Source organism: Dendropsophus ebraccatus, chromosome 8 (genome assembly GCF_027789765.1).
Source record: "Dendropsophus ebraccatus isolate aDenEbr1 chromosome 8, aDenEbr1.pat, whole genome shotgun sequence".
NCBI classification, from domain to species: domain Eukaryota; kingdom Metazoa; phylum Chordata; class Amphibia; order Anura; family Hylidae; genus Dendropsophus; species Dendropsophus ebraccatus.
The window spans coordinates 48,931,951-48,959,273 of record NC_091461.1 but is presented as its reverse complement, the minus strand read 5'-3'; the positions used below and the strand labels follow the sequence as shown (position 1 = coordinate 48,959,273).

Here is a 27,323-nt window from a genome sequence, read left to right as displayed (position 1 = left end):
TTTGTTTTTCTGGAGAGATTATTATTATTATTATTATTATTATTATTATTATTACTTTTGTTGTGTTATTCATCTATATTTATTGGTAGTAGGTGTTCTTTTATTTTTTTCTCAGATGGTTAGTTAGATTTCTGCCATGATAATAGTCACTAGGATATGGCTGGTATTTGCAGACCTGCCCTTTTGTTGCAGTTTTCTTTGAAGTAACCTAGAATGTTCCTCAACAAATGACTTTCTGTTGCGATCACAGCAGGAGCCTTAGGTGAACTCTCACCTTGTCTTATCACATGACAGGTTGCAGCAGCTTTCACTAAGAGGCAATGTCGTGCCTTGATTCTTCATCAATAAGGTACTGTGAAAAGATCCATTCTCTCTAAGGGTACAGTGACGAGAACTTTTGTCTAGCTGGATAGCATGGTCTGCTATAAGCAGTTTGCTGTTGTCACAAAGGTGCTGTTTGATCTTATTCTATACTTTCTTCCATTCTCCATCATCTATTCCTCTTGTTTTTTTTTTTTTTTTTTTTTTTTTAGCTGACACTAAATAAACGTTTATTTCAAAATAATTGGGAGTTTAAATTTTAAATAGATTTTCACAGTTGACTTACTTAAAGAGTTCATTACGGGATATAGCTCGGTTTGTTTGTGGATCGACAGCATAAACCATCAAGTCGCACTGAGTGTAGTCTTCTTCTGAAAAACCATCTCCATATCTTCTGGCTCCAATTGATTCCACCACAACTGCTGCTCCCGGGATTTGGTCCTGGACGTAACGTTCTAAAATACTGAAAGAAAAAATAATATACACACAAAAAACATAATCAGTATATGAGGTGTATCTTTTTTTTTTAACCATCACATTTTGGTAAATGTTGAACATCAATGACTTTTTTAAAAGGAGGACTATTGGAGAGGTAAGCTGGGGAGATTTTAGGGACACTAATATTGGTAGAATGGGGGCTGCAAGTCCTGGTCTAGAAAGTCTAATAAGTAGTGATCTGAACTGAAAGCATCAAGAGACCTATGTTGTTATCAGCTTATATGATTAAACCTGCAGTCAGGCTGAGCTTGCAGCTGTAATACAGATGCAAAATGCAGCAATATTATATCTGCCTGAAACCAGCTTTAGGGTAAATTGTGATAGTAAATAGCGAAACCCTAAAGCAAATGCCTACATTCTATGCCTGACCAACTGTGCGGGAAAGGGGCAGAGGAAGAAGGTAAGGCACACACCTTCCTCCTCAGTGTCTCACTGCTATAGGGGCTATCAGCAGGTTAGATTTGCTGATAGTTGCCCTCTAAGGTCCCCATACACTTTGTACGCCAATCTCATCAACTTAGGTTGGTTTGGCTTATTCTCTAAAGTGTTTACCGGCCATCTGACTCTTCCCTGCCAGATTATTTTCTGGAACTGGAGGGTCAAGCATGTTGGCTTTCAAATTACCCAGCCCTATTGTTCTCAGAGAGAACTGTTTATCATAACTTACCCCTCCTCTTTCTATAGACAACTCATAAACACAAGAGTGCTGAACATGTGAATGGACAGAGGTAGGTGTGCACCAAATGAATGTTTGACCAACAGCTGTCCACCTTTAGGTAATAGGGAGACCACCCATTGTTAATTTCAGTGGACAGATTGAAATTTAACCCATTCTATCATCTCTGCTGCAGCAGAATGTGAACACTAACGTATGTAACGGGACAAATCGGTTTAAACAGAGGAAAATAATAATCAGAAATTAAAATAAATGCAGGCAAACAAAGGACCAACCAGCACAGTCCAGGCTGTCGGGTGATTATGCAGCACTGTATAGTTATCATGAGCAGAGTTTCCTTTTACATGGAGTTGTGCCAGTTTCGGATAATGGTTACAGGTTTCCCTTGCATTTGACAAACCCAGCTAGTTCTAATCTGCATTGTTCGGTCTTATTCTCGGGAATTAACCCCTTAGTGACCGCCGATACGGCTTTCTACGGCGGTCACTAATGGGCCTTATTCTGCTGCCATCAGCTTTTTACGGCGATGGCAGAGAATAAGGCTGCGGGGCCGGGACGGCCCCCACCCCATCCCCCCGGCTACCGGAGGTAGCTGAGGGGTTGGGGCAGTGTGTGAGGTCCGTCCCGGCCCCCCCTTACCGACGATCACCGCTATTAACGTTATAGCGGCGGCCGTCGGTAAAGAGGATTACCGGTGCCGCCGCCACCTTTCATCTCCCCCCGCCGTGAATCTACGGCGGGGGGAGATGAAATAAGTGTATATCAGACCCCAGATCAGACCCCCCTAGTGCCCCGATAACTAACCCCCCTCCCCCGGCGGCCATCATTTCCAAGATGGCCGCCGCCATCGCTGTGAACCGACTAACGTCGGTTCACAGCGATTAAAAAGTTAAAATGAATGAAAGCCCCATGCTCTCCGCCACCGGAGGTAGCGGAGAGCATGGGGCAGTCATCGGGGACCCCCCTGTGGGGTCCCGGTACAAGCGATCAGCGGTATATACTATATACCGCTGATCGCTTGTACCATGTGCTCCCGGCACTTTTTATCCCGTCACCATAAATGATTGGTGACAGGGGATAAAAAGTGATGTCCCCCCACCCAGGGCCGGCGTTAGGGGGGGGCAAAGTGGGCACTTGCCCAGGGCCCCCACCCCCCTGGGGCCCCCTAGCTCCTTCCTTGTTAGTGGAGCAGGAAGCAGACCAGCACAAGCAGCTCCCCTGCTCCACTAATGAACGAAGGAGCTGAGCTGTGAGGACGGAGCGCCCCTCCTTCAGGCTGCCTGTGACCTACAGAGGAGGAGGAACGGCAAGCCCAGGTAAAGAAAAGGAGGCTGGGGGTGGGACTTGCGGCCAAGGGGCGGGGCTTACGGTCGTGGGTGGGCGGAGCCTCGGGGGTCTTTATAAAGCAGTAACCCCCTCCCCATATACCTAGCGAACAGTATACAGGAAGGGGGCAGGGGATCTTGTATGATGCAGTCCCCCCTTCCACCATATACTGTTCAGGGCCCTCCTCCCTCTGTATCTATGAGGCCCTGAGCAGCACACAGTACATGATGGAGGTGGGTGCTGAATCACACAGGATCCCCTCCCCCATTCAGGGCCTAGTGAGCAGTATATGGGGAGGGGATTGTGTATGATACAGTACCCCCATATCTCTCCCCTGCTCTACTACTATCCCCAATACTACTCCTAATACTGTTTTACTACTACCCCCAATACTACTCCTAATACTGCTCTACTACTACCCCCACTACTGCCCTACTACTACCCCCATACTGCCCTACTACTACCCCCAATACTACTAATACTGCTCTACTACTACCCCCAATACTGCCCTACTACTACCCCCAATACTACTCCTAATACTGCCCTACTACTACCCCCAATACTACTCCTAATACTGCTCTACTACTACCCCCAATACTGCCCTACTACTACCCCCATACTGCCCTACTACTACCCCCAATACTACTAATACTGCTCTACTACTACCCCCAATACTGCCCTACTACTACCCCCAATACTACTCCTAATACTGCCCTACTACTACCCCCAATACTACTAATACTGCTCTACTACTACCCCCATACTGCCCTACTACTACCCCCAATACCAGTCAGTCCTAATACTGCTCTACTACTACCCCCAATACTGCCCTACTACTACCCCCAATACTGCCCTACTACTACCCCCAATACTACTAATACTGCTCTACTACTACCCCCAATACTGCCCTACTACTACCCCCATACTGCCCTACTACTACCCCCAATACTACTCCTAATACTGCTCTACTACTACCCCCAATACTGCCTTACTACTACCCCATACTGCCCTACTACTACCCCCAATACTGCTCCTAATACTGCTCTACTTCTACCCCTAATACTGCCCTACTACTACCCCATACTGCCCTACTACTACCCCATACTGCCCTACTACTACTCCAATACTACTCCTAATACTGCCCTACTACTACCCCCAATACTGCTCTACTACTACCCCCAATACTTCTCTACTACTAACCCCTAATACTACTCCTAATACTGCTCTACTACTACCCCCAATACTACTTCTAATACTGCTCTACTACTACCCCCAATACTGCCCTACTACTACCCCCAATACTACTCCTAATACTGCTCTACTACTACCCCAATACTACTCCTAATACTGCCCTACTACTACCCCCAATAGTGCCCTACTACTACCCCCAATACTGCTCCTAATACTTCTCTACTATTACCCCCAATAGTGCCCTACTATTACCCCCAATACTACTCCTAATACTGCCCTACTACTACCCCCAATAGTGCCCTACTATAACCCCCAATACTACTCCTAATACTGCCCTACTACTACCCCCAATACTACTCCTAATACTGCTCTACTACTATCCCCAATACTACTCCTAATACTGCTCTACTACTACCCCCAATACTGCTCTACTACTATCCCCAATACTACCCCTAATACTGCTCTACTACTACCCCTAATACTGCCCTACTACTACCCCCAATACTGCTCTACTACTACCCCTAATACTGCTCTACTACTATCCCTAATACTGCTCTACTACTACCCCCAATACTGCTCTACTACTACCCCTAATACTGCTCTACTACTACCCCTAATACTGCTCTACTACTACCCCCAATACTGCTCTACTACTACCCCTAATACTGCTCTACTACTACCCCTAATACTGCTCTACTACTACCCCTAATACTGCTCTCACTACCATTGCTATTATTACCCCCACTCCTGATACTACTACTACTCCCAAAACTGCTACTTCCCTTATCTACTACTACACCCCTCATCTTCTATGCTTCTACTATTACTACACCCCTTATCCACTATGCCTATACTACTACACCCATCAAAAAATAAATAAAAAAATCGAGAAAAGAAAAAACGAGATTTTATTTTTTGCCCACATCGCCCCAGGCTATCTGCTGAGGGGGCAACTATCAGTGGAGATGCTATGTGCTGGGGGGGGGGGGGTAACTATCAGGGGGCTAGCTAACAAGTGTATAATCTACAGTGAGATGCCTCCTATATTGGTGGATACTACATACTGGGTGGTGGAGGTAACTACCAGAAGAATTACCTACAGAGGGATACCGGCTATATGTACTATGGAGGCACAGAGGGACCTACCTACTATATTGGGCACAGAGGGGTCTTATTTAAGGTCACAGAAGATCACCCCACCTCGAGCAGCGCGCCAACCGCCGACAAAAAAGTAAAGAGTATGGGGACCTTAAATTGCTGCAACAATGTTTTAGCATTTGGGGCCCCACCTTCAACTTTGCCCAAGGCCACATTTTGTCTAAAACCGGCCCTGCCCCCACCCCCCAAGTCGCCCCCCACCCCCCCTGTCACCCCCGTCCCCCAGTCACCCCCCCCTTCCCCATATCCGTTACCTGCTCCGGGAGCTCCTTCCTCCTCGACGTCCTGGCTGGTTATGAAGTGCGCATGCGCTTCACAACCAGCTAAGCTCTGAAAATTTAAAGTGACAGAGACCAATTTGGTCTCTGTCACTGAACTATGATTACTGTGATAGAAAATATCACAGTAATCATAGTAATACAGTGAAAATGAATGTATAAAGTACAAAAAGTGACAAACATACAAAAAAATAAAACACACACTTTTTATTATAGTAATAATTGCAGTTTACTCCCAAATTACCCCTAACCCCTCCCCAGATTACCCGTAACCACCGCACGTTGCCCGTAACCACCGCACGTTGCCCGTAACCACCGCACGTTGCCCGTAACCACCGCACGTTGCCCGTAACCACCGCACGTTGCCCGTAACCACCGCAAATTGTCAGTGACCCCCTCCAGATTGCCCGTAACCACCCCAAATTACATGTACCCACCCCAGATTACCTATAAGCACTTCAGTTTATCAGTAACAATCCCAGATTGTCTGTAACCCTTCCAGGTTGCACATAACCCCCCCCAGGTTCCCCGTAATCATGCCAGATTACATGTAACCCCCCCCATATTGCACGTAACCACCGCGCGTTGCCTCTGACCACGCCACGATGCCTCTGACCACGCCACGATGCCTCTGACCACGCCACGATGCCTCTGACCACGCCACGATGCCTCTGACCACGCCACGATGCCTCTGACCACCGCACGTCGCCTCTGACCACCACACGTCGCCTCTGACCACCACACGTCGCCTCTGACCACCACACGTCGCCTCTGACCACCCCAAATTGCCAATGACCCCCTCCAGATTGCGGTGCCCATGTCAGATTACAGGTACCCACCCCAGATTGCCTATAAGAACTTCAGTTTATCCATAACCACCCCACATTGCCCGTAACCACCCCACGTTGCCCGTAACCACCCCAGATTGTCTGTAAGCACAGCAGGTTGCCCGTAACCAGCCCACGTTGCCTGTAACCACCCCAGATTGTCTGTAAGCACTGCAGGTTGCCCGTAACCACCCCACGTTGCCCGTATCCACCCCAGATTGTCTGTAAGCACTGCAGGTTGCCCGTAACCACCCCACGTTTCCCGTAACCATCCCAGATTGTCTGTAAGCACAGCAGGTTGCCCGTAACCAGCCCACGTTGCCCGTTACCAGCCCACGTTGCCTGTAACCAGCCCACGTTGCCTGTAACCAGCCCACGTTGCCTGTAACCAGCCCACGTTGCCTGTAACCAGCCCACGTTGCCTGTAACCACCCCACGTTGCCGTAACCACAGCAGGTTGCCCGTGACCACCACACGTTGCCCATAACCACCACACGTTGCCCGTAACCACCCCGCGTTGCCTGTAACCACCCCACGTTGCCTGTAACCACAGCAGGTTGCCCGTGACCACCCCATGTTGTCCGTAACCACCCCAGATTACCTGTAACCACCTCATGTTGCCCATAACCACCCCAGGTTGCCCGTAACCACCCCACATTACCTGTAATCTCATTTTTTTATTTTATTTTAGTAACTGCGCTATTCTAATAACCATTACTAGCTGCGGTTTTGCTCCTGTAAATTGGCGCTCCCTCCCTTCTGAGCCCTGCTGTGTGCCCATACAGTGGTTTATGCCCACATATGAGGTACCGTTTTACTCAGGAGAACCTGCGTTACAGATTTTGGGGTGAATTTTCTCTCCTGTTCCTCGTCAAATTGAGAAATTTCAAACTAAACCAACATATTATTGGAAAAATTCGAGTTTTTCATTTTTACTGACCAATTTTGAAAACTTTCCTCTAATACCTGTGGGGTAAAAATGGTCACCACACAACAAAATGAATTCTTTGAGGGGTGCTCTTTCCAAAATGGGGTGACTTTTGGGGAGAATCTAGTCTGCTGACACTACAGGGGCTCAGCAAACGCACCTGGCGCTCAGAAACTTCTTCAGAAAAATCTGCACTGAAAATGCTAATTGGCGCTCCTTCCCTTCTGAGCCCGGCTGTGTGCCCATGCAGTGGTTTATGCCCACATATGGGGTACCGTTCTACGCAGGAGAACCTGCTTTACATATATTGGGGTGACATTTCTCTCCTGTTCCTCGTGAAATTGAGAAATTTCAAACTAAAGGAACATATTATTGGAAAAATTCGAGTTTTTCATTTTTACTGTCCACTTTTGAATACTTTCCTCAAATACCTGTGGGGTCAAAATGCTCACCACACCCCAAAATATATTCTATGAGGGGTGCACTTTCCAAAATGGAGTGACTTATTGGGAGATTTTACTCTGTGGACACTACAGGGGCTCTGCAAACCCACCTGGCGCTCAGAAACTTCTTCAGCAAAATCTGCATTGAAAAAGCTAATTGGCGCTCCTTCCCTTTTGAGCCCTCCTGTGTGCCCATACAGTGGTTTACGCCCACATATGGGGTACCATTGTACTCAGGAGAACCTGCGTTACAAATTTTGTGGTACTTTTTTCCTCTTGTTCCTCGTGAAATTGAGAAATTTCAAACTAAAAGAACATAATATTGGAAAAATTTGAGTTTTTCATTTTTACTGTCTACTTTTGAATACTTTCCTCTAATACCTGTGGGGTCAAAATGGTCACCACACACCAAGATGAATACTTTGAGGGGTGCACTTTCCAAAATGGAGTGACTTATGGCGAGATTTTACTCCGCTGGCACTACAGGGGCACTGCAAACGCACCTGGCGCTCGGAAACTTCTGCAGCAAAATCTGCATTGAAAAAGCTAATTGGCGCTCCTTCCCTTCTGAGCCCTCCTGTGTGCCCATACAGTGGTTTATGCCCACATATGGGGTACCATTGTACTCAGGAGAACCTGCGTTACAAATTTTGGGGTACTTTTTTCCTCTTGTTCCTCGTGAAATTGAGAAATTTCAAACTAAAGGAACATATTATTGGAAAAATTCGAGTTTTTCATTTTTACTGTCTACTTTTGAATACTTTCCTCAAATACCTGTGGGGTCAAAATGCTCACCACACCCCAAAATATATTCTATGAGGGGTGCACTTTCCAAAATGGAGTGACTTATTGGGAGATTTTACTCTGTGGACACTACAGGGGCTCTGCAAACCCACCTGGCGCTCAGAAACTTCTTCAGCAAAATCTGCATTGAAAAAGCTAATTGGCGCTCCTTCCCTTTTGAGCCCTCCTGTGTGCCCATACAGTGGTTTACGCCCACATATGGGGTACCATTGTACTCAGGAGAACCTGCGTTACAAATTTTGTGGTACTTTTTTCCTCTTGTTCCTCGTGAAATTGAGAAATTTCAAACTAAAAGAACATAATATTGGAAAAATTTGAGTTTTTCATTTTTACTGTCTACTTTTGAATACTTTCCTCTAATACCTGTGGGGTCAAAATGGTCACCACACACCAAGATGAATACTTTGAGGGGTGCACTTTCCAAAATGGAGTGACTTATGGCGAGATTTTACTCCGCTGGCACTACAGGGGCACTGCAAACGCACCTGGCGCTCGGAAACTTCTGCAGCAAAATCTGCATTGAAAAAGCTAATTGGCGCTCCTTCCCTTCTGAGCCCTCCTGTGTGCCCATACAGTGGTTTATGCCCACATATGGGGTACCATTGTACTCAGGAGAACCTGCGTTACAAATTTTGGGGTACTTTTTTCCTCTTGTTCCTCGTGAAATTGAGAAATTTCAAACTAAACGAACATATTATTGGAAGAATTCGAGTTTTTCATTTTTACTGTCTTCTTTTGAATACTTTCCTGTAATACCTGTGGGGTCAAAATGGTCACCACACACCAAGATGAATTCTTTGAGGGGTGTACTTTCCAAAATGGGTGGTTTACAGTGGTTTACGCCCACATATGGGGTACCGTTGTACTCAAGAGAACCTGCATTACAAATTTTGGGGTGCTTTTTCTCTCATGTTCCTTTTGAAAATGAGAAACTTTAATCTAAACGTATATATTATTGGAAAATTTAAATTTTCAATTTTTTTACTGCCTAATTGTGAATACTTTCCTCCAGCCCCTGTAGGGTTAAAATGCTCATTATACCCCTAGATTAATTCTTTAAGGTGTGTAGTTTCCAAAATGGGGTCACTTATGGGGGTGTTCAGGATACCAGACTTCTAAATCCATTTAAAAAAAGAACTGGTCCCTAAAAAAATCAGTTTCACGAAAATGTGATAATTTGCTGATAAATTTCTAAGCCCCATAACACCCTAAAAAAGTAAAATATGTTTACCAAATTATGCCAGAATAAAGAAGACATATTGGTAATGTGACTTAGTAACTAATTTATGTGCTACGACTTTCTTTTTTTAGAAGCAGAGAATTTCAAAGTTCATAAAATGCAAATTTTTTAAATTTTTCATGATATTTTGATGTTTTTCACAAAAAACACACAAAGTAGTGACCAAATTTTGCCACTAACATAAAGTGCCATATGTCACGAAAAAACAATCTCAGAATCGCTAGCATACGTTAAAGCATCACTGAGCTATAAGAGCATAAAGTGAGACAGGTCAGATTTTGAAAAATTAGCCTGGTCATTAAGGCCCAAACTAGCTGCAGCACAAAGGGGTTAATAAAAGTTATAAAAGCTGTTATTTACAATGGAAAGATTAATGCTTTACACTATTACAGTCATTTGAAAGCTTTTTTTTTGATGTTTTCTCCACTATGAACAATGTCAAACGGAATGACCGGCAATACAGTGCCAGGTTTTTATGTGACCTCTAGTGGGAACAGGGGTTGATATTAAACCATTTCAAATGTAAAACCATTTCCATAACTGCACAGCACACCTTAGGATCTAACACCACGTACTCCAAGGTGTCATTGACAGCGCCAGAGTCTAAACCATTAGACATTTTATTTCCAAGGTTGTAGAAACAATGGATTGAAATCATTAAATGTACAGATCTCATCCTCAGATACAAGATAACGGAAGGCTGCAGTATTTAATTATAGCTTTGTAGAATTCATACTCGGGCATCGCTAAGTCACGTCTCGTCACTGACATGAACCGAGGGGTTGAGGACACACGTTGGAGGAAAAAAAAAGTAATGCAATTAGAGTGGTAAAGCAGAGAAGACAGCTGTATAACGTATCTACCAAAGTTTATTCTCCTTCTCCTAGAAGAATTAGATATTGCAGTACCTTAAGCGGTTAACCCTTTTTACTTTTAAACCTCTTTGCATGTTAGCATTTAGAGCTCAGTCTTCCATTGAGATAAAAATTCAATCAGCAGCCAGCTGTACTTCTAAACTGCTCTGTTAAACATGATAGGCTTAGAGAGGCTGGATGATTAGCCATGCCAGGTGCCATCATTCTCCTCTATGGAACGATGGATGGTATGAATGGTGTGTTGATAGACACTTAGTCACTGGTACAGACTTTATGCGAGACGTAATAACTGATCTTCGCATAGAAGGAGGTTTTATATTCTTAAGCGAAAACTCAAGAACATGAATCTAGGCTTGAATGCTGGGATGAACTAGCCATCCTGCTTGCTTCCTTCTCACAGTGTAGAGAAAAGACTGGCAGTGTGTAGCAATTCAGTATATGCCACCTGCACTAATGAATGTGACTGACGCATTCAGATTTCCACAAGAACATGGTCATTGAGATGCATTAGTGTCTATCTAGTCTAAAATGCCTCTATGGCTATGTTCACACTACGTTTAACAGTGTCCATTGCATAGCAATGGACGCTGTTAAATTGACAGCCGCCGGCTGCATTTAGGACGTTCTTGCAGCTGATACCTCTCTATCGGCTGCAGGAATGTTCTTTTTTTTTACTGTTGATTTGCAGGAACTGTCTGGTTTGCCCGCAAATCAATTAGCCATTCACTTCAATGTAATGTGCAGCCCCCGACATTGTGTGAACAGCTATTATTTCAGTGAACAGTGAAATAATAGGCAGCTACATTATTTTAATGCTGCGTGAACACAGCGGGCAGCATTGCATTGACTTTTAATGCATTGCCCTCCAATCCCCACCCCCCCAGCAGTATAGAACAAACGCTGATTCAATTTCAATCAGCGTCCATTCTTTACCTAAAAATTAGGTTGTGTGAACATAGCCTTACACTGGGAAATTGTCAGCATCAAGCATTCCTAAAAATTCTCATTTGGCTGATAATCAGTCCATGTAAAAGAGCCAGCAATCAGCCAATGGGCAGGAAAATGCTTGCTCATTGGCAGATTGGATCTTTTGGGCAGTGATAAATACTATCATTATCATGTAAAAAGGAGATGCATGGTCGATAACAATGAGTGCTAATGTCCACTCAAATGGTGCAGCAATCATTCGCCCGGCTGCGCAATTCTCCCTATCTTGTAAAGGCACTGCAAATGGTTGCCAATCTTTCTCATTCAGATCTGGCATGACCCCATGTATGGGCCGTGTAAAATGACCCTAAACCTATCTCTGCTAGACTACTTATGCTGAAATGTAAGTAGATAAATATAACATGTTTTCTTTCTTATCATTGTGTTGCTTTTTTTCGAATAAAGTTGCACAGATTTGTGCTCCTGTGATTAGTCTAAATGGGAAGGAGACAAAATGAGTAGTATCCCGTTTTATGACAGATAGATCTACTGTACTTCTGTATACACCAACCGACATAACAATAATTGTGTAGTCCCCCTCTCTTGTGCCACTAGCACAGCTCTGACCTTTTGAAGCATGGACTGCACAAGATGTCCTCAGGTGTGCTGTGGTATCTGGCAACAAGACGTTATCAATTGATTATTGAAGTTCTATAGGCTCTGAGGTGGCGCCTAAAAGGACTGAACTTGTGCACATCACAGAGATACTCAATGGGATTCAAATCTGGGGAATTTTGAGGTTCACACGTGGAGCTCTTTATTGTAATTCTTAAACCATTCTAGAATTTTTTTTTTTTACAGTGTAGCAAGTCACATTATCCTGGAAAAACTGCTGCAGCCATGGCTTTAAAGTACATGTTAAAGGAACATTCTCCTAAAGACCAGGACCCAGGGTTTCTTGGCAGAATAGTGCCAAGAATTTGACATTTGCCTTCTTATCTGGTTCCATCTTTTCCCTACATTAGAAATTTGCATTTACAGACTCATTTTTAACTAGCATATAAATGCAAAAAGCATATAAATGGAAAAAGCATATAAAGTACTTATGCAGTAATATCCAGTTCACAGTTAAATGGCCCTTGTTGTGCCAAATTACCATGGTTTTTGAGGAGGGTAATGTTTAGGTTTTGTCATGCATATTTGGGTCTAAACTGACTAAATTCTGGTTAGTGCCCTTTATAAAGCATGTTTGGCTATGATTACATTAGCACCATCTTGAGAGGGATGGGGGGGGAGCACTTTACCATTTTTCTTCTTTCAAACACATCACTACTTCTAGGCCTGTACTGGCATGGTCTGATAGCATTTCTTTCACTTAAAAGGGTCAGGCCATGTTGCTATAACATGAACTAAGTGGCAACTGCTGAATAGTTGGGTTTATCTGCATGTAGTGGCCAATGGTTTGGATTGGGTCAATGGTCTGTGAGTGTGACTTTACCAGCAGGTCACAAATTAGTACATCTTGTTGGGTTTGCACTGACCTAAAATTGGAACTCCGGGAAGCAAGAAAAGGCAATACCTTTTTAGATCCAAGGACAAACTCCTTAACTTTGTTAGACTATGTTCATACAACATTATTTTCTATATAATTTTTAAAACGACGCCTGGGATTTTGAGGATTGTCCGTCCGTCAATGCAATAACAGCTGCTAGTGCATTCTTCTAGTTCAGCTGGACTAACTGGCCTTTGGGTGTGTCTTTAGTTGAAAAGTCCATTGAATTTAATAGTAAAAATGGAGAAAGCGTGGTGAAAAAAGCAAAACTGTGTGTTAATAACTATAAAAAAAAAAAAAAAATGTCTGCTGTTTGAAAAAAGACGTCCGAAAATAATTGACATGATCATTATTTTGGTGTCTGCGCAGATAACGTCATTTTATACACTCTGTGCTTTGGACGTCCGTCATCCCGCTGTCTTTAATGCATTGCATTGCAGTCAGTTAAATCAGTTAAATAGCGGATGCTTTTTTTAAATAGGAAAAGCGGACACCTTTTCTCTTTTTTTTTTTTTACGTTGTGTGAACATAGTCTTATACTGCAAAAGCTATAAATTTTGCAGATTTAGTACATTTTAGGCGGCAAATAATATTTATCTTTTATACATTTGAAAAATTCCTTCAAAGTGGAACTCCGGATCTGGAGAATTACTGCTTTTTTTTTTAATATGTCCATGGAAAGTTACTTGGATTAGAGAGGGCTGGACAAGTGCATATTCAAAAGCGGTCCTCTAAAATAATAAAATCATGATCCGTGTTTGTGTGTGCCGTCTGCTGCTGCTACCCAGTGCGCCCCAGACTAATTGGCTAATCAAATTAAGGCTATGTTCACACATACTGTTTAGTTAGCGTTTAATTAGAGCTATTTTGCCACAAATTGCACAATCACTCTGCTATTTTTTGCAGCGATTTAGTAAAAAAAGTGTGGGAAATACAGCCTTATTTTAACAGCAAATTTGAATGCAAGTTATAGCACAATAGCACTAATTAATGCTAGTTTAGCGCTAATTGAAGACTATATGTGAATCGCCATCACTGTGTTTCACAGTGCAGATTCCACATGCCATATAATGTGTTCCATGTTGCAATTTAAATGACCCATCTATCAATAGATAGATAGATAAATAGATAATCTATCTATCCTGTCAGAATCTAGTATTTTTTGGAGTGCTGCTCCAGTATCCTTTTGCCTATCTACCTATCTATCTAATCTATCTATCTATCTATAAATATTAAACACATAATATGGCATGTGGAATTTGCAATGTGAAACACACAGTGATGGTGATTACCTAAATATACCTGACAATGTGACGCTAATTAGTCAGGGATGCGCTGGGTAGCAACATCAGACAGGCACAAACACACAGATAATGATGTCCAACCCACTTTAATCCAAGTAGCTGGATTGGTGCTGCAAATAATGTTGGACTAATGGTTGGAGCTGTTTGAAAGCAAGTAAATCATGTCATGTGATTTGGTGATGTAAAGAAAGGGGTCTGGCTTACATTACTGACACGTGTAAGGGGTTTGTCCTTTACGGCAAGACAGGCCAGCTCACAGAAAGAGACGATCTTCATCTCGTATGGTGGAAGAAGTGTGTGTGTGTATGTGTGTGTGTGTGTGTGGGGGGGTGGGGGTGGAAACAATGTGGATCTGATGGAGGGACTTTGGACTTTTGGCACTTTCTGGTTGCAAATGAACTGCAAGTAAAGCAAAATGTGACGAAAAGGTTATAAATCATATAGACACTTCAACTTCTAACTTTCCATGGACTTTTAAGTAATCAGTAATTATACAGTCCAGATATTCAGAGTTCCCCTTTAATACTAGTAATAATTTTACTTCTAAATCAGAATTATCTTTCAATTTGAAATTACTTATCTGTAGTTACAGAAAAGAACAACATGAAATCTGTAAATTATGAAATCTAGATGACATGCGGTGCTAATTTATATCAGTTTTATAAGAACAGCCCTGGAGTATCCTGGTTTTCATTACCAGTTAATTTCCCAAATTAACTTTGTTGGCTGTATTGTATAACTAAACAAAGTCATTCATTATGTAATAAGCTGAAACTCTAGAGTGTCAATGTACTTTACTGATACGACTTGAAAAGCCTTGAGATCTTCTTTTTATTTTATCTTTGATTTTCTTTTTTGCTTTGTTGGAATTAATTATGAATAATTTTCAAGAAAAGACGTTCTATTGATTTGCCAATTATCACACTCCAACGCCTTCATGATATTATACACGTTTTCATACAAAAGCGCAAACCTCTTTGGCCTCTTTACTAACGGTGTATCTCCTAATGCATATGTTGTTAATAAACATGTTGTAAACAGTTTGTTCCATAGTATGTGAGGAAAAATGTACTTCAAGTGGGAAAAAAAGGCCTCTAACCAATCTACTGTATGGAGAATACGAAGCCCTGAGCAGCTGGCTTGGAATAACCAAAACATCATTGCTATGGGGGGAGGGGAGGGGTAGTACATGGTTTTATATTTACTCTGGCAACCCTGGGCAGCTTTAATTATTAAAATAATTTTCTGGATCTATTAATAAAAAAAATAGCTTCCTATGGCAGCCAATTCGAATGATTTTATTGCTTACAATGTAATCATTTAAACAAACTTCTGACATGTCATAGCAACATAAAGTTTGTATTGGTGGGGGTTCGGGTACTGAGACCCTCACTGATCACTGGAGCGAATGAGGCTGATGTGCTCAGTTGGTCAAAGGTCATTTATTTTAATTCAAATTACAGTGAAAAAATGGTGGAAAAAAAGTACCATGGGTGAACAACTGAAAATAGCAGCCACTGTGTCCGCAGATTTATGACACAAACATTAATTTGATGGCCGCTGCGAACCAACGGTCTTTGTTTAAAATATAAATGCTGGCTGTTATTTTACAGCGTGTGAACATGGCCTTAAAGAAATCTATTCCAAGTTAACAGCCCTATACTGGGGATGGGGAGAGTAATAATATTACCTGCAGGGCCAAGAAAATTATAATTTTATGTTAGATGTTAAAAGCTGTTTTCCCGAATCGCTAGTTTCAGCTGAGACTGACAGCAAAAGCAGACACCTGATTGGACTCCAGATCTGTCACTCAGGGTTGACTGGGAGGACAAAGGAAGCACTTAATACAGATAGATCTGGGCACCTTACAAAAAGAGCCAATCTCCTTGACAGTTGATGCAGAAGTGGTCATGGCATTAATTCATTTTTGTCTCAGTCAAATAGGGAGGGGGGGTGTCTCTGCCTGTCAATTATCTACGCCGAGCACGCTGACAGGCAGAGATCGGTGACTACACGTGGGCAGGGATCCAACCAGATGACTACCTGCCCACCTGTGCCTGCCGCTCGTGGGGGATTAAAACTTAATTTCCTCCTTTATAGAGCTGCAGCCACTGCCAGTTCATGCTTAGTAGCTCTATACAGTGATGCAGGAAACCAAATCAGCCCAATTGGGCTGATTGGTTCCCTTTAAAGGGGTAGTGCGGTCTAAAGCATTTTTTCAATGAGTAACACACATTATAAAGTTATATAACACTGTAATGTGTATTATTTAAGTGACGGGCTCCCTTCCCCATGCTCCCCCCCCCCCCCGACCGCGGACCCGGAAGTGTGATGCACTATAATTACGTTATCACTGTCGACCCCTGATGCCATCTTGGGAAGAGCATGACATCTTCAGGAGGCCAGCCTGACTGCTCCAGCCCTTCCTAATGCCGGGGGGGTAACATGGGGAAGGGGGCCATTCACTTAAATAACACACATTACAATGTTGTATAACTTTGTAATGTGTGATATTTAGCGAAAAAATGCTTTAGATCGCACAACCACTTTAATACTTCATGTAACTATGAAGGGACATATAGAACTTCCCCTACAACTTAAGGCTGGGTTTACACTACGTATATTTCAGTCAGTTGTGGTCCTCATATTGCAACCAAAACCAGGAGTGGATTAAAAACACAGAAAGGATCTGTTCACACAATGTTGAAATTGAGTGGATGGCCGCCATACATATCATACATAACTGACATTATTTCAATACAACAGCCGTTGTTTTATAAGGGGACAAACACACTTGCCAGATCCAGGGCCAGAGACTCGCTGCAGATCCCGGCCCTATTGTTTCAATGTTAGACAAAATCTCAGCAGAGATGTACATCCCTGCTGCGAGTTTGTCCCCAGTCCGCCCCGTTAACCCCCCGGCCGCCGGTGCATACACTTTACCTGATCCCGGCTCCGGCTTGCTTCGGCGGTTCCCGAAGCCTTCAGCAAGCCGGAGCCGGGATCAGGTACAGTATAAGCTCGCTCCATCGCCCGCCCGCAGCCCCGGCCGTCTGATTTCCCCCCCCCCCCCAGCCTCGTTCGCCCCCCCCCCCGCAGCCCCGGCAGTCTTATCACAGCCCCGATAGTCTTATCGCAGCCCCGATAGTCTTATTGCAGCCCTGATAGTCTTATTGCAGCCCCGATAGTCTGATCACCCCCCCCCCTTGCTCGGGGGGGGGGGCTATCGGGGCTGGGGGAGGGCCGGCCGGGGCTGCAGGGGGGGGTGATCAGACGGCCGGGGATGGGGGGTGCGATCGGGGCTGCGATAAGACCACAAAACTGACTGAAATATACGTAGTGTGAACCCAGCCTTAAGGGGTATTGCAAACTCATAAAATGATGACATGTTACTAGTAGTGATGAGCAGACGTTTTAAAAGTTTGGTTCAACTAGTTTACTAAAATTCAATTCAGACAAAACTAGCTGAAGCTTAAATTAAATTTCAGCAGTAGCAATAAAACTTATGTATAACACTATTAAAGAGCCCTAAAAGCCTCGTACAATACTGTTAGGTCACCCAAGAGTACATCTCAAGCTGTTTTAAAGGCAATATTAAAGTCAATGTTACCACAACATGTATGGTTAAGGGTAAAGGGTAAACATACCCAAATAGTCTTGCTGGTGTCAGATGCCTGTCAGTGTTTCGGAGCAAAACTAGTTTTGGAAATTTTGTTTTACTCATCACTGTTCACAAGGATATGCTACTGATTTAGCATTGGTATGGGGACTGACTTCTAGGACACTTATTGATGATAAAGATGGAATAATAGACCTGGTATGTAATAAATATTTTTTATTTCTTTTTTGCATTTTGACTCCCAGCTCCCATTCAACTTAATGTGATCAGCTGCATTTTTATGCAACACTGGTAATATATCTGTGCAGGGAAAAATGGCACTGATTCCTCTTTATTATTATTATTGGTGTGGGGGGGGGGGGTCCCAGAGGTTGTATCACTTCACCTATCATAATAGCTTAACACAGTTAAAACATCTCTTTAAATAATATAGTAATACCCCTTTAAAAAAAACAAATAATAAAGAACATATTGTGTAAGTCAGGGGGTCAGATTATTCTGCTATTGCAAGGACCCCAGGCAAGGAAATAACAAGCATACACATGTTTAGAAGTCTCTACAAGTCACCTATGTGGCATTCCTTCCCGGTCAAACAAGAGGAAAAACCACAGGATTTTGACTTGCGACTACAAACAGTGAAGAGATATTTTTTTTTTCTTCCACACAGAAATGTTGACAGTAGACCTCATTAAATTCACTTTACAATGACATTTTTCTCTGGCTGCCCATGCAGGTATAGGTTTGGCACGTGCCCCTATACAAAGATAGGACAAGGTTTACCTGTATAAATTTCAGTGCGCTTAAATGTATTGTCAGATAGAACTGGAAAGCTTTCCTCTAGTTCTGTATTAAGCTCCATTGTCTGTAAAGTTCAGGTGTAATGTAAACATATGATTGCAGAGGATCCTGAAGAGGCCGTATATCATGGGGATTAATACTATGTGTTTGGGCTGTTATCCATTCTTAAACCCATTATTTGCTAGATATAACACCGTCTCTGGAAAAACAAGTGCCTGGGCAGTGCTGATAATACTGAAGAGGTTAACGCCCTTTAACATACTACAGGGGTGATATAACTACCAGGGTTCTCCTGTGAATACAATGAACTCTGTACTAGTTGCCATAGCAGCCTTGGTAGCCTGTTGGTAAAAACTAATTTTGTTCAGATGAATTCAGAAAGTAAGGAAAATGTCTCTGTGGGCTTTAGTTTTCCCTCCACAAGGGCTTCAGATGAAATGTTCTCAGGAGTCTACACTAGGAATATGACAATAATTTGCATATTAGATTATACAAATGATATTTTCCTGAAAATTTACCATGATATAGATAGGGATTTAGTACAGTTTAAATAGAGCTGAGAAAACAAATGTGTTAAACCCAGGATCGATACAGATTTGCTAAAAGTTCACTTTGGCACAAAGTCAAACTTTGGGCTTTTCTTTGCCAACCCTATAAAAATAACACCAGTCACATGACAGAGGGTGGAAGGATCACATAACCCCGGGGTAGCCTAAAATGCTTTGCAAACAGGATCACCACTGTTTACAGGAGCGGGAATCCTGTCCTACTCATGGGAATCATCACTCTAAATGAGGTTTCCCACTCAAAAGCAGAAAGCTTCTGCTCCTGAGCAGGTCAGTGTGGGTACTGCTTCTGAGCCAGAGGCATACATTGTATGCCTAATGCTCAGTTGTCCAGGCAGGGTGAAGTGGTACTACTCATTGCGATTAGCCCAGCGAGTAAGGGGTTAGGTGGGGATGCACTTCTTTATTGAGATGTCCCTTACCACTCCTGGCTGTGTCTTCATCTGTATTGCAGCCTCCGTCATATGTGCCAAGAGTGGTAAGTGACAGCTCTCCATTGAAGAGCAGGACACCCATAATTTTGACAGGCAAACACCTGCCTTGCAAACTGAGCAGGAGCAGGCTCACAAAACAGACAGTGGCCCGCTCAGGAGCAGAAATGGTTAAGAGCAGTGATTCCTCTTGTGTTTTTTTTTCCCTAAAAAAAAAGTCATGCAAAAAAATAGGAAGAGAGAAAAAAAAAAAAAAGCAAAAACCCTTTAATAATTTACATTATTCCTAGAGTGGGGTTAGCCACAAATCACAGGTTTGAGCCTATTCCTCACCTTCCTCTTTCCTTTACGCTTTTATTTACTCCTTTATTGCTTCCAACTCTTTCACTGATGTCTTTACCCCCCCCCCCCCCCCCCCCCCAATAAAAAAAAATTGTCTGTGTTCTTAAGGGGATAAGGTAAGACATGGCGATTTTGCAGGCATTGTTTTATGCTGGGTTTTGAATATAATACAAAAAAATGCTTGTAAATAAAAGACATAAATTGAAAAAATTTTACTAAAAAGGCATGAAAAATGGCATTAAGAGTGTTTAAACCCCTATCTGAACCTGGCCTAAGGGTCACTCATTCTACAGTACAGTTGTAACAGTATGGTACTTTTAAAGTACTTCATCTGAGGGCTTAGAACAGATAGTGTAACATCTGGATGACTACAGATATCAAGGACACATTCTCCAGAACACTTTGTTCAACACTGTAAAAATCAAGGATTGTCAAATGAGATCAAATTGTTTCATGTGTCAGGAAGAGTAGAGCGTGTAGAGATTTCTTGCTATGGCCAGAATAAAATTCTTACATCCTATAATATCCAAAAGTCCTTAGACTGGGCTCAAAATTTGTTTTCCTCTGGACCAAATATACCTAAAACAAGTCTGGTGACATGTAGACAGTTGTAAACAACACAATTAATTCAGAGAAACCGAGATTTGGAACATATGCTGATATATTGACTTAGGTAATGCAACTTCAGCTAGAGACAAACACATAACAAGAGTAATTAAGGGAAATTTGGTTTCCATGACAAAGAATGAAAATGGATCTGCAGCTGCTTATGCTTCGAAAGATGTCGCCATCAACAGCAAGTGCTACGTTACAAGCTCATTAGGAGAGAGTGGAGTCGAGCTGTGGTTCGTCAAGCATCTCATTATCTTGTGACTTGTAATATAGCAGACATTCGAAGATCAACTTGTTTTTTCTTCGATGTTTTAAGTATTTGTTTTGAAAACAAAATGTAACCGTTAACAATTGTATATTCAGATCTGTCCTTCTTTATCTTTCTTCTAATCTCAAGATGGGTGATAAAAGATGGATGGATGAATTTTAAAACTGAATTTGCTATAATCTGTCTGGAGATATGCTGTTTGAGGAATTTAGCAAAAAGAAAAGGATGGGCTCATATGTATAGATTTCAAAAGCTGGTGAAATTGTAATTTAGATTGTGTAGATCTGCCGAAGATACTGAATTATTTGAATACTGGAATGAATACAACAAAGTTGTCTGTAAATATCTATAGGCCCTATTCCATGGGCTGACTGACAGAAGCAAACAAGCGCTATTAGCGCTCGTTTGCTCCTCGTTTCCCCGCTCGCTGCTGCCGCTATTCCATGGAGCAACGGCAGCAAATCGTTGCTGTATCAGTCGTTTGTTTTTAACATTTTGAAAAACAAACGACTGCAAAGATCAGCCGACATGAACAATGTCGGCTGATCGTTGCTGTCAATTCCACGGGACGATTATCGCCCATAATGGTCGATATTGGCCAAGTACAGACGATAATCGTTCCGTTGAATAGGGCCTTATGATCCACAGTGTTATGGCTTTATTCTGTCTTGAGAGTTATTCATACACTCACATCAACAGATCTCTTTAGAGCAATGAATGGACAATAATCTTATGTGTATAATTACAATCTCATGTTCTTTCTTTGAGCTGTCCATTGAAGAAATAGGACAGGCAGAATTTCAAGCGAAATCTGCAACATGGACTCCGCTGGTAAATTCAGCCTCTATTACTCAGTGTGCAAGGGCCCTTTGGGCGGAAAGCGGATCCGCGGCAGAAAATTCAGCTAGAAAATTCTGCCATGTGAAGAACAAAGCAGAAATCCCATTGAACACAATGAGATATTGCTCTGTTCATTTTTTACGGGAGGAACTTCCAGTGAAAATTAAAGTGTCACTGTCCTTATAACTTTCAAAATTTAAATCAACGGTAGATGTGATATAAAGCAAGTTTGCAATTTACATTGATTGTTTTTTTTTTAGTTATCGTGGAAAACACGGAACCTCCTGTTTTTTTACTCTTTTTTTTTTTCCCCTGAAAAAACAGGAAACCTTCAGAAAACAGGAAAATCCTGTTTATCCCAGGCCATCTGAGCAGTCATAGAGAGAAGGCAGTGATGTGATTGATGGACACATTGAGCTGTGACTCTCTGCACTGTCTAGAATTCCTGTGTTTAGTCTTTTTTTTTTTTCAACCAGCACAAGTCAGAAAATCTGCCTTCAGGAGACCGGACCTGGATTTCTGGTAAGTTCCGCTTTGTTTTACAGCATAACAACAACAAAAAATAATAAATGTAAATTGCAAACTTGCTTTATATCACATCTACTGTTGATTTAGATTTTTAAAGTTATAGTGACAGTGACACTAAGAGCGAATTCCTCGTCAAATTCCTTGCCTTTTCTTCAGTGTGCACATACCCAGAAGGAGAAATGACTGGCTCGCTAGTGCCACCTTTTATAGGTAACATTTCTGTAAGTCAATGCTCAACCTCTTAAGGCACATTGAAACATTAGGAGACATCAGCCAAACCAAACTCTCCTGCAATATAATGGTACTCATTTGCAGACAATTGGTTCAAAGTTCTTTTGCCTTGTTGGCACATAGCTAGGGTACAGGCTGGCTAAAAGGAGTTTGACATGGGTCTGTGGGAGTAATGTATCTCCTTGAGCTGACATGTGAATTCTTATAGACCCTTGTTTACTACTTTACATACTTTTTTACTGAGACTATAAGACTTACCATAATAATTTGGTAATCTCTTCGTGGAAACACAAAACCTCTAATGTTATCTGATAGTGACTATTGTTTTTCACTCTATTGTCAAGTTTCATTTTTGATAACAAACGTTTACAATAATGAGGTAGAAGCCCCGGGAGCAACATGTGGTTCTCAACATGTGGATATCAGCAGTTTTGTTTCTCCTTTAAGACATCTTAAAATGTAAAACACAATAGATCAGTGTATGACACACAATATTCTTGCTTATACTGATAGCCCACCTGTAACAACATGAAATTCCATTGTAGTGTGTACTGTATTCTTTAATATAGCTACTTCCTTCAGTGTCACTGGTGTAGCTCTTTTTTCCCTCATTTAAAAAAAAAGTTTTAGCAACTTTCTTTTCAATGTTATCACACCAGAAAGCTTACCCAATTGCAATAATAAATTTAGCCTCCTATAGCAAGGTGTTTGATTGTTATGGGGGGGTCATCATTTAAAGTATTAATATCAAATAGAGACGAGACCTGCGGTCTGATTTACATATATAGGACATCTTAAGGACATCTTAAAGTTGATGGCAGATGGTAAGAAAATGCATTATATAAAGCATATGGAGTGAACTCTATTAGAAAATCATACATAGTTCAGTAAGTGCACCTGACCTTCCACTTGAGAAGTGTGTGTGTGTGTGTATGTATATATATAAATATATTACAGTGTGTATGTACATATCTGAGATGGAGGGCACCCACACAGAGAGATCATCTTCATCGCCACCCACAGCGGTGTATCAGAAGAAGAGTGGATCTCATCTCTGAAAGCTGCAGAGGGTTAAACAACCCAAAAGCCATTTACAGCTGCAGATGTTGCCATTACCAAAAGGTGGTGTCGGGGGCATGGGGAGGTTACAGAAATTTGACAGCCACTTCAACTTTGTGGCTGAACTCTATGCCTGTTATGATGTTGCGGGAGCTGGGGGGGATGATCCAGATTTCTCTGCAACACAGTCACAGTGAGGGAAGGTGAAGAGAGGGAGACTTTACTGCCTTACCTCCCCTGCACCACTGAGACAAAAATGGTGCTTATGCAGGGCTGTAGCTATGGGGGGGGGGATAGGGGGGCCAGCTGCCCCGGGAGCCAAGACCAGGGGGGGGGGCACCATCACAGGGATCAGAGAGAGAAGGATCACAGTGGATGAGGCAGCCTGGAAGCCTCCTGCCCTCTGTCATTGTGAGGAGGCAGGGGACGATTTTTACTTCATCAAAAGAGGTATTTTCCATACTGTACTGTCTCCTGGCTGCTGTTTAGCTATAATTTGCGCAAAATCGCAGCGTTTTTACTGTGATTTTGCGCAAATTAGGGCTAAACAGCAGCCAGGAGTCAGTACAGTAAAGAGATGGTGAAGGACCTTGACATGTGACTATGATGTCACCGCAGGTCCTGTATGTACACTGCACTATGGAGGAGGAAGAAAGAAGATACAGATGTGTGGGAAGAGGAGGAGAATCAGGGGTGTACAGTCTGGAGAGGGGTACAGGGGGGTACAGGGTGACACTTGTCTGGGATGGGGGGCACACAAGAGAGTTGGGGTCCAATGTCTATTTAGGGGTCTGGCTGTACATTATTCCATACGTAACTCCTTAATAACTGCCCTATCCAAATATATATCACATTTATATAAACCTTACCTAGTATTTGCAAGAGTAGGGAACCCTGGCTCTCCAGCTGTTGCAGAACTACAACTCCCATCATGTCTGGACAGCCAAAGTTTTAGCTTTGACTGTCTATGTATGATGGGAGTTGTAGTTTTGCAACAGCTGGTGAGGCAAGGTTCCCTATGCCAATCTATAAAGCACCTATACCTGTCATTTTTCTAAATTATTTCTATTTTGAATTTGGTGATGGAAAACCTTACTGGAGATGTTACTGCTGTTGTCTCCGCTGCTGAGTGGAGTTGATTGAACCTTTGGAAATCCTAGGTTCTATAGAAATCGAACATTTATGAACCTGCCGCATTAGATTGGTGATGCCTTCCGGGTCCGTGGGGAAGGAGGAGACTGCCCGGGTACCACCTGGAATTCCGGGATTCAGCCTTTGTAATAGCTGGGTACTCTCCTCCTTACCCATGGACCGGGAAGGCATCAGCAATCTAATGCGAAGGTTTGTGAAGGTACAGACAGGAGGGAGCAGAGACAATGTTGCCTCCTAATTCATAGGTACAGACAGCAGGGAGTGGAGACAACGGCGCCTCCTCAGGTACAGTAAGCAGGGAGGGGAGACCATGCCGCCTCCTAATTCACAAGTACAGACAGCAGTGAGGGGAGACAATGCCGCCTCCTAATTTACAGGTACAGACAGCAGGGAGCGGAGACAACGGCACCTCCTCAGGTACAGACAGCAGAGAGCGGAGACATAAGCGCCTCCGTTGAGGTACTTAGGGACCAAATTTTAAATGGGAACATTCCAGGTACACAGTAAATATGACATTATGTATCCCATATTGTGAACACCACACTTGTGCTGCCGGTAGAGATGACCGAATCGCTCATCTAAACTATCACTCACCTAAACTTCATAAGAAAATATATATATATATATATATATATATATATGGGCCCACCTGTGCTTACTGTGCATACGGGGGGCACGCCAAATTTAATCTTTGCCCCGGGTGCAGGAGAGCCTAGATACACCTCTGGCTTATGGCACATCTTTATCGTCCCCCCTCCAGCCCCTGCAAAATCATAAGGGGGCAAGGATTTCAGCACTGGATGGTGGCGGAGGGAGTGTTAAAGGAACAGAAATGGCATTGAAATTGTAACATATTAAGACAGAATAATCCCCTTCTAACAACCCCTGTTCTAGTGCTGTATCTGATTGTTACCCAGAAGTGTACTAGATTGCTTCTAAACTTCTAAGCCCTATGCCATTCTAAATTTAAGGGCTTAGGGAACTTCCCACCATTTTCATGCTGCCTGAACCACAAGCCATTGGAGCTGTGTCTGGTGACTTCCCCCCATTCCACCAGCCTTGATTGATAGATCTCTCCTTATGTCCGCACAAGGAGAGAGCTATCAGTAAAGTCCAGCAGGAGAAGCTGGGAACCAGCCCAATCAGACTTGTGATTTAGGCAGCATGAAAGTGTTGACAGATGTCCTATAAATTAAAGGAAAGGTAAGAATGGACATATCTGCATCTAAAATGACAACCAGTTAGATACTTGTTTTGAATGCAATAGAAAGAAATCAGCTGGATTTTGTTTAGGTGCAAACATCAACACCACTCGTTTTCATTGCCCTAGTTAAATGTCCTCAATACTCTATTCAGAACTCAACAACTGCTTCATCTTGCCAAAAGTAATCCTGTTACATTAATCTTTGATGTTTAATTATATACTTTGCTTAGTGACCTACTCAGACATAGTTCTGTGAATTTTACAGATGATTGTTAGGGTACCACAGTAAAATCATTTGATAAGGCATTAATATTTTCGATGTGAACACATACTCTAGCAGCTTCTACGCCTCACTGACTTTTTTCATGCCATTCTTAATAACTATGTAAGTTTGAATCCTCTTCTGAATAAGAATTTCATCAAAGCTTTTAGTAATTATACTTCATGTTTCACTAAGAGAAGCCATGGATACATCACAGTTCTTTAACGTTACGGTACGCAGGGAGGAAATCAATAATCTGATTAAAACATGTATCAAGGAGCAGAATATATGATGAATGCAAGTGAATTATTTAAAGGACTATTATTTCTTTCCTTTCACAATACCTAGATTTTGTATTCTATCACTACAATAAAAGCTAATCACCTGTATTGTAGTTTGAGATACATTTTAAGGACATAATATGATTTATAAAAGAGAACAACTGCTGTAATAGAAGCAACACCGATTATTCCAAGTGTCATTAAAACCTCCTGTGGTATATTGGAATGGACCCTGATTCCCCTAGTAGATATCTGAAGAGAGATTATAATTATCTGAAACCATAGGAAGAAAAGAAAAACTAAGGAAATGTTTTGATAACTATGAATCTGTTAGAATTGCTAATAGTTCTGTATGTATTGTCAATTGAGATACATTTTAACTGCATGATAATGATACAAGGAAATAATTGTGGTAATAGTTGTCATCAGGACCTCCCATGGTATATTGGAAGTGGCCACAATTACCCTGGTAGATATTAGTAATTATATAAAATTGTAGGGATGAAAAACAAAACTAAGAAAATGAAAAGTGAATTGAAGTCATGGAGCAGTGACTGTAGATATGGTCATGAATACATTCATAAGCTTTCTCCAATGGACCTTTATGCATTGCTGACTTTATTTAGACCAGGCTACAGGTGCTAGTAAACATACCTATTCCCAGTAATCTACGAGAGATAAGAAAAAAGGAGATGGCTTAAACAGTCATACCCAACGGGTGACCAGCGCTGCCTAACAAAGGAGACAGAAGCAGCGCTGGTCACCCATCGGGTACGGCTGTT

At 42.3% G+C, this 27,323-nt stretch overlaps 1 protein-coding gene across 1 annotated transcript in view; it reads right to left on the bottom strand.

Annotated features, from left to right (window-relative positions):
- Positions 1–27,323, bottom strand: part of PCDH15 (protocadherin related 15) — a 796,162-nt gene that overhangs the window by 71,495 nt on the left and 697,344 nt on the right. The window contains exon 28 of the mRNA XM_069981835.1: positions 608–784. Coding sequence (XP_069837936.1) covers positions 608–784 — 177 coding nt within the window. The remainder of the gene's footprint in view (positions 1–607; positions 785–27,323) is intronic.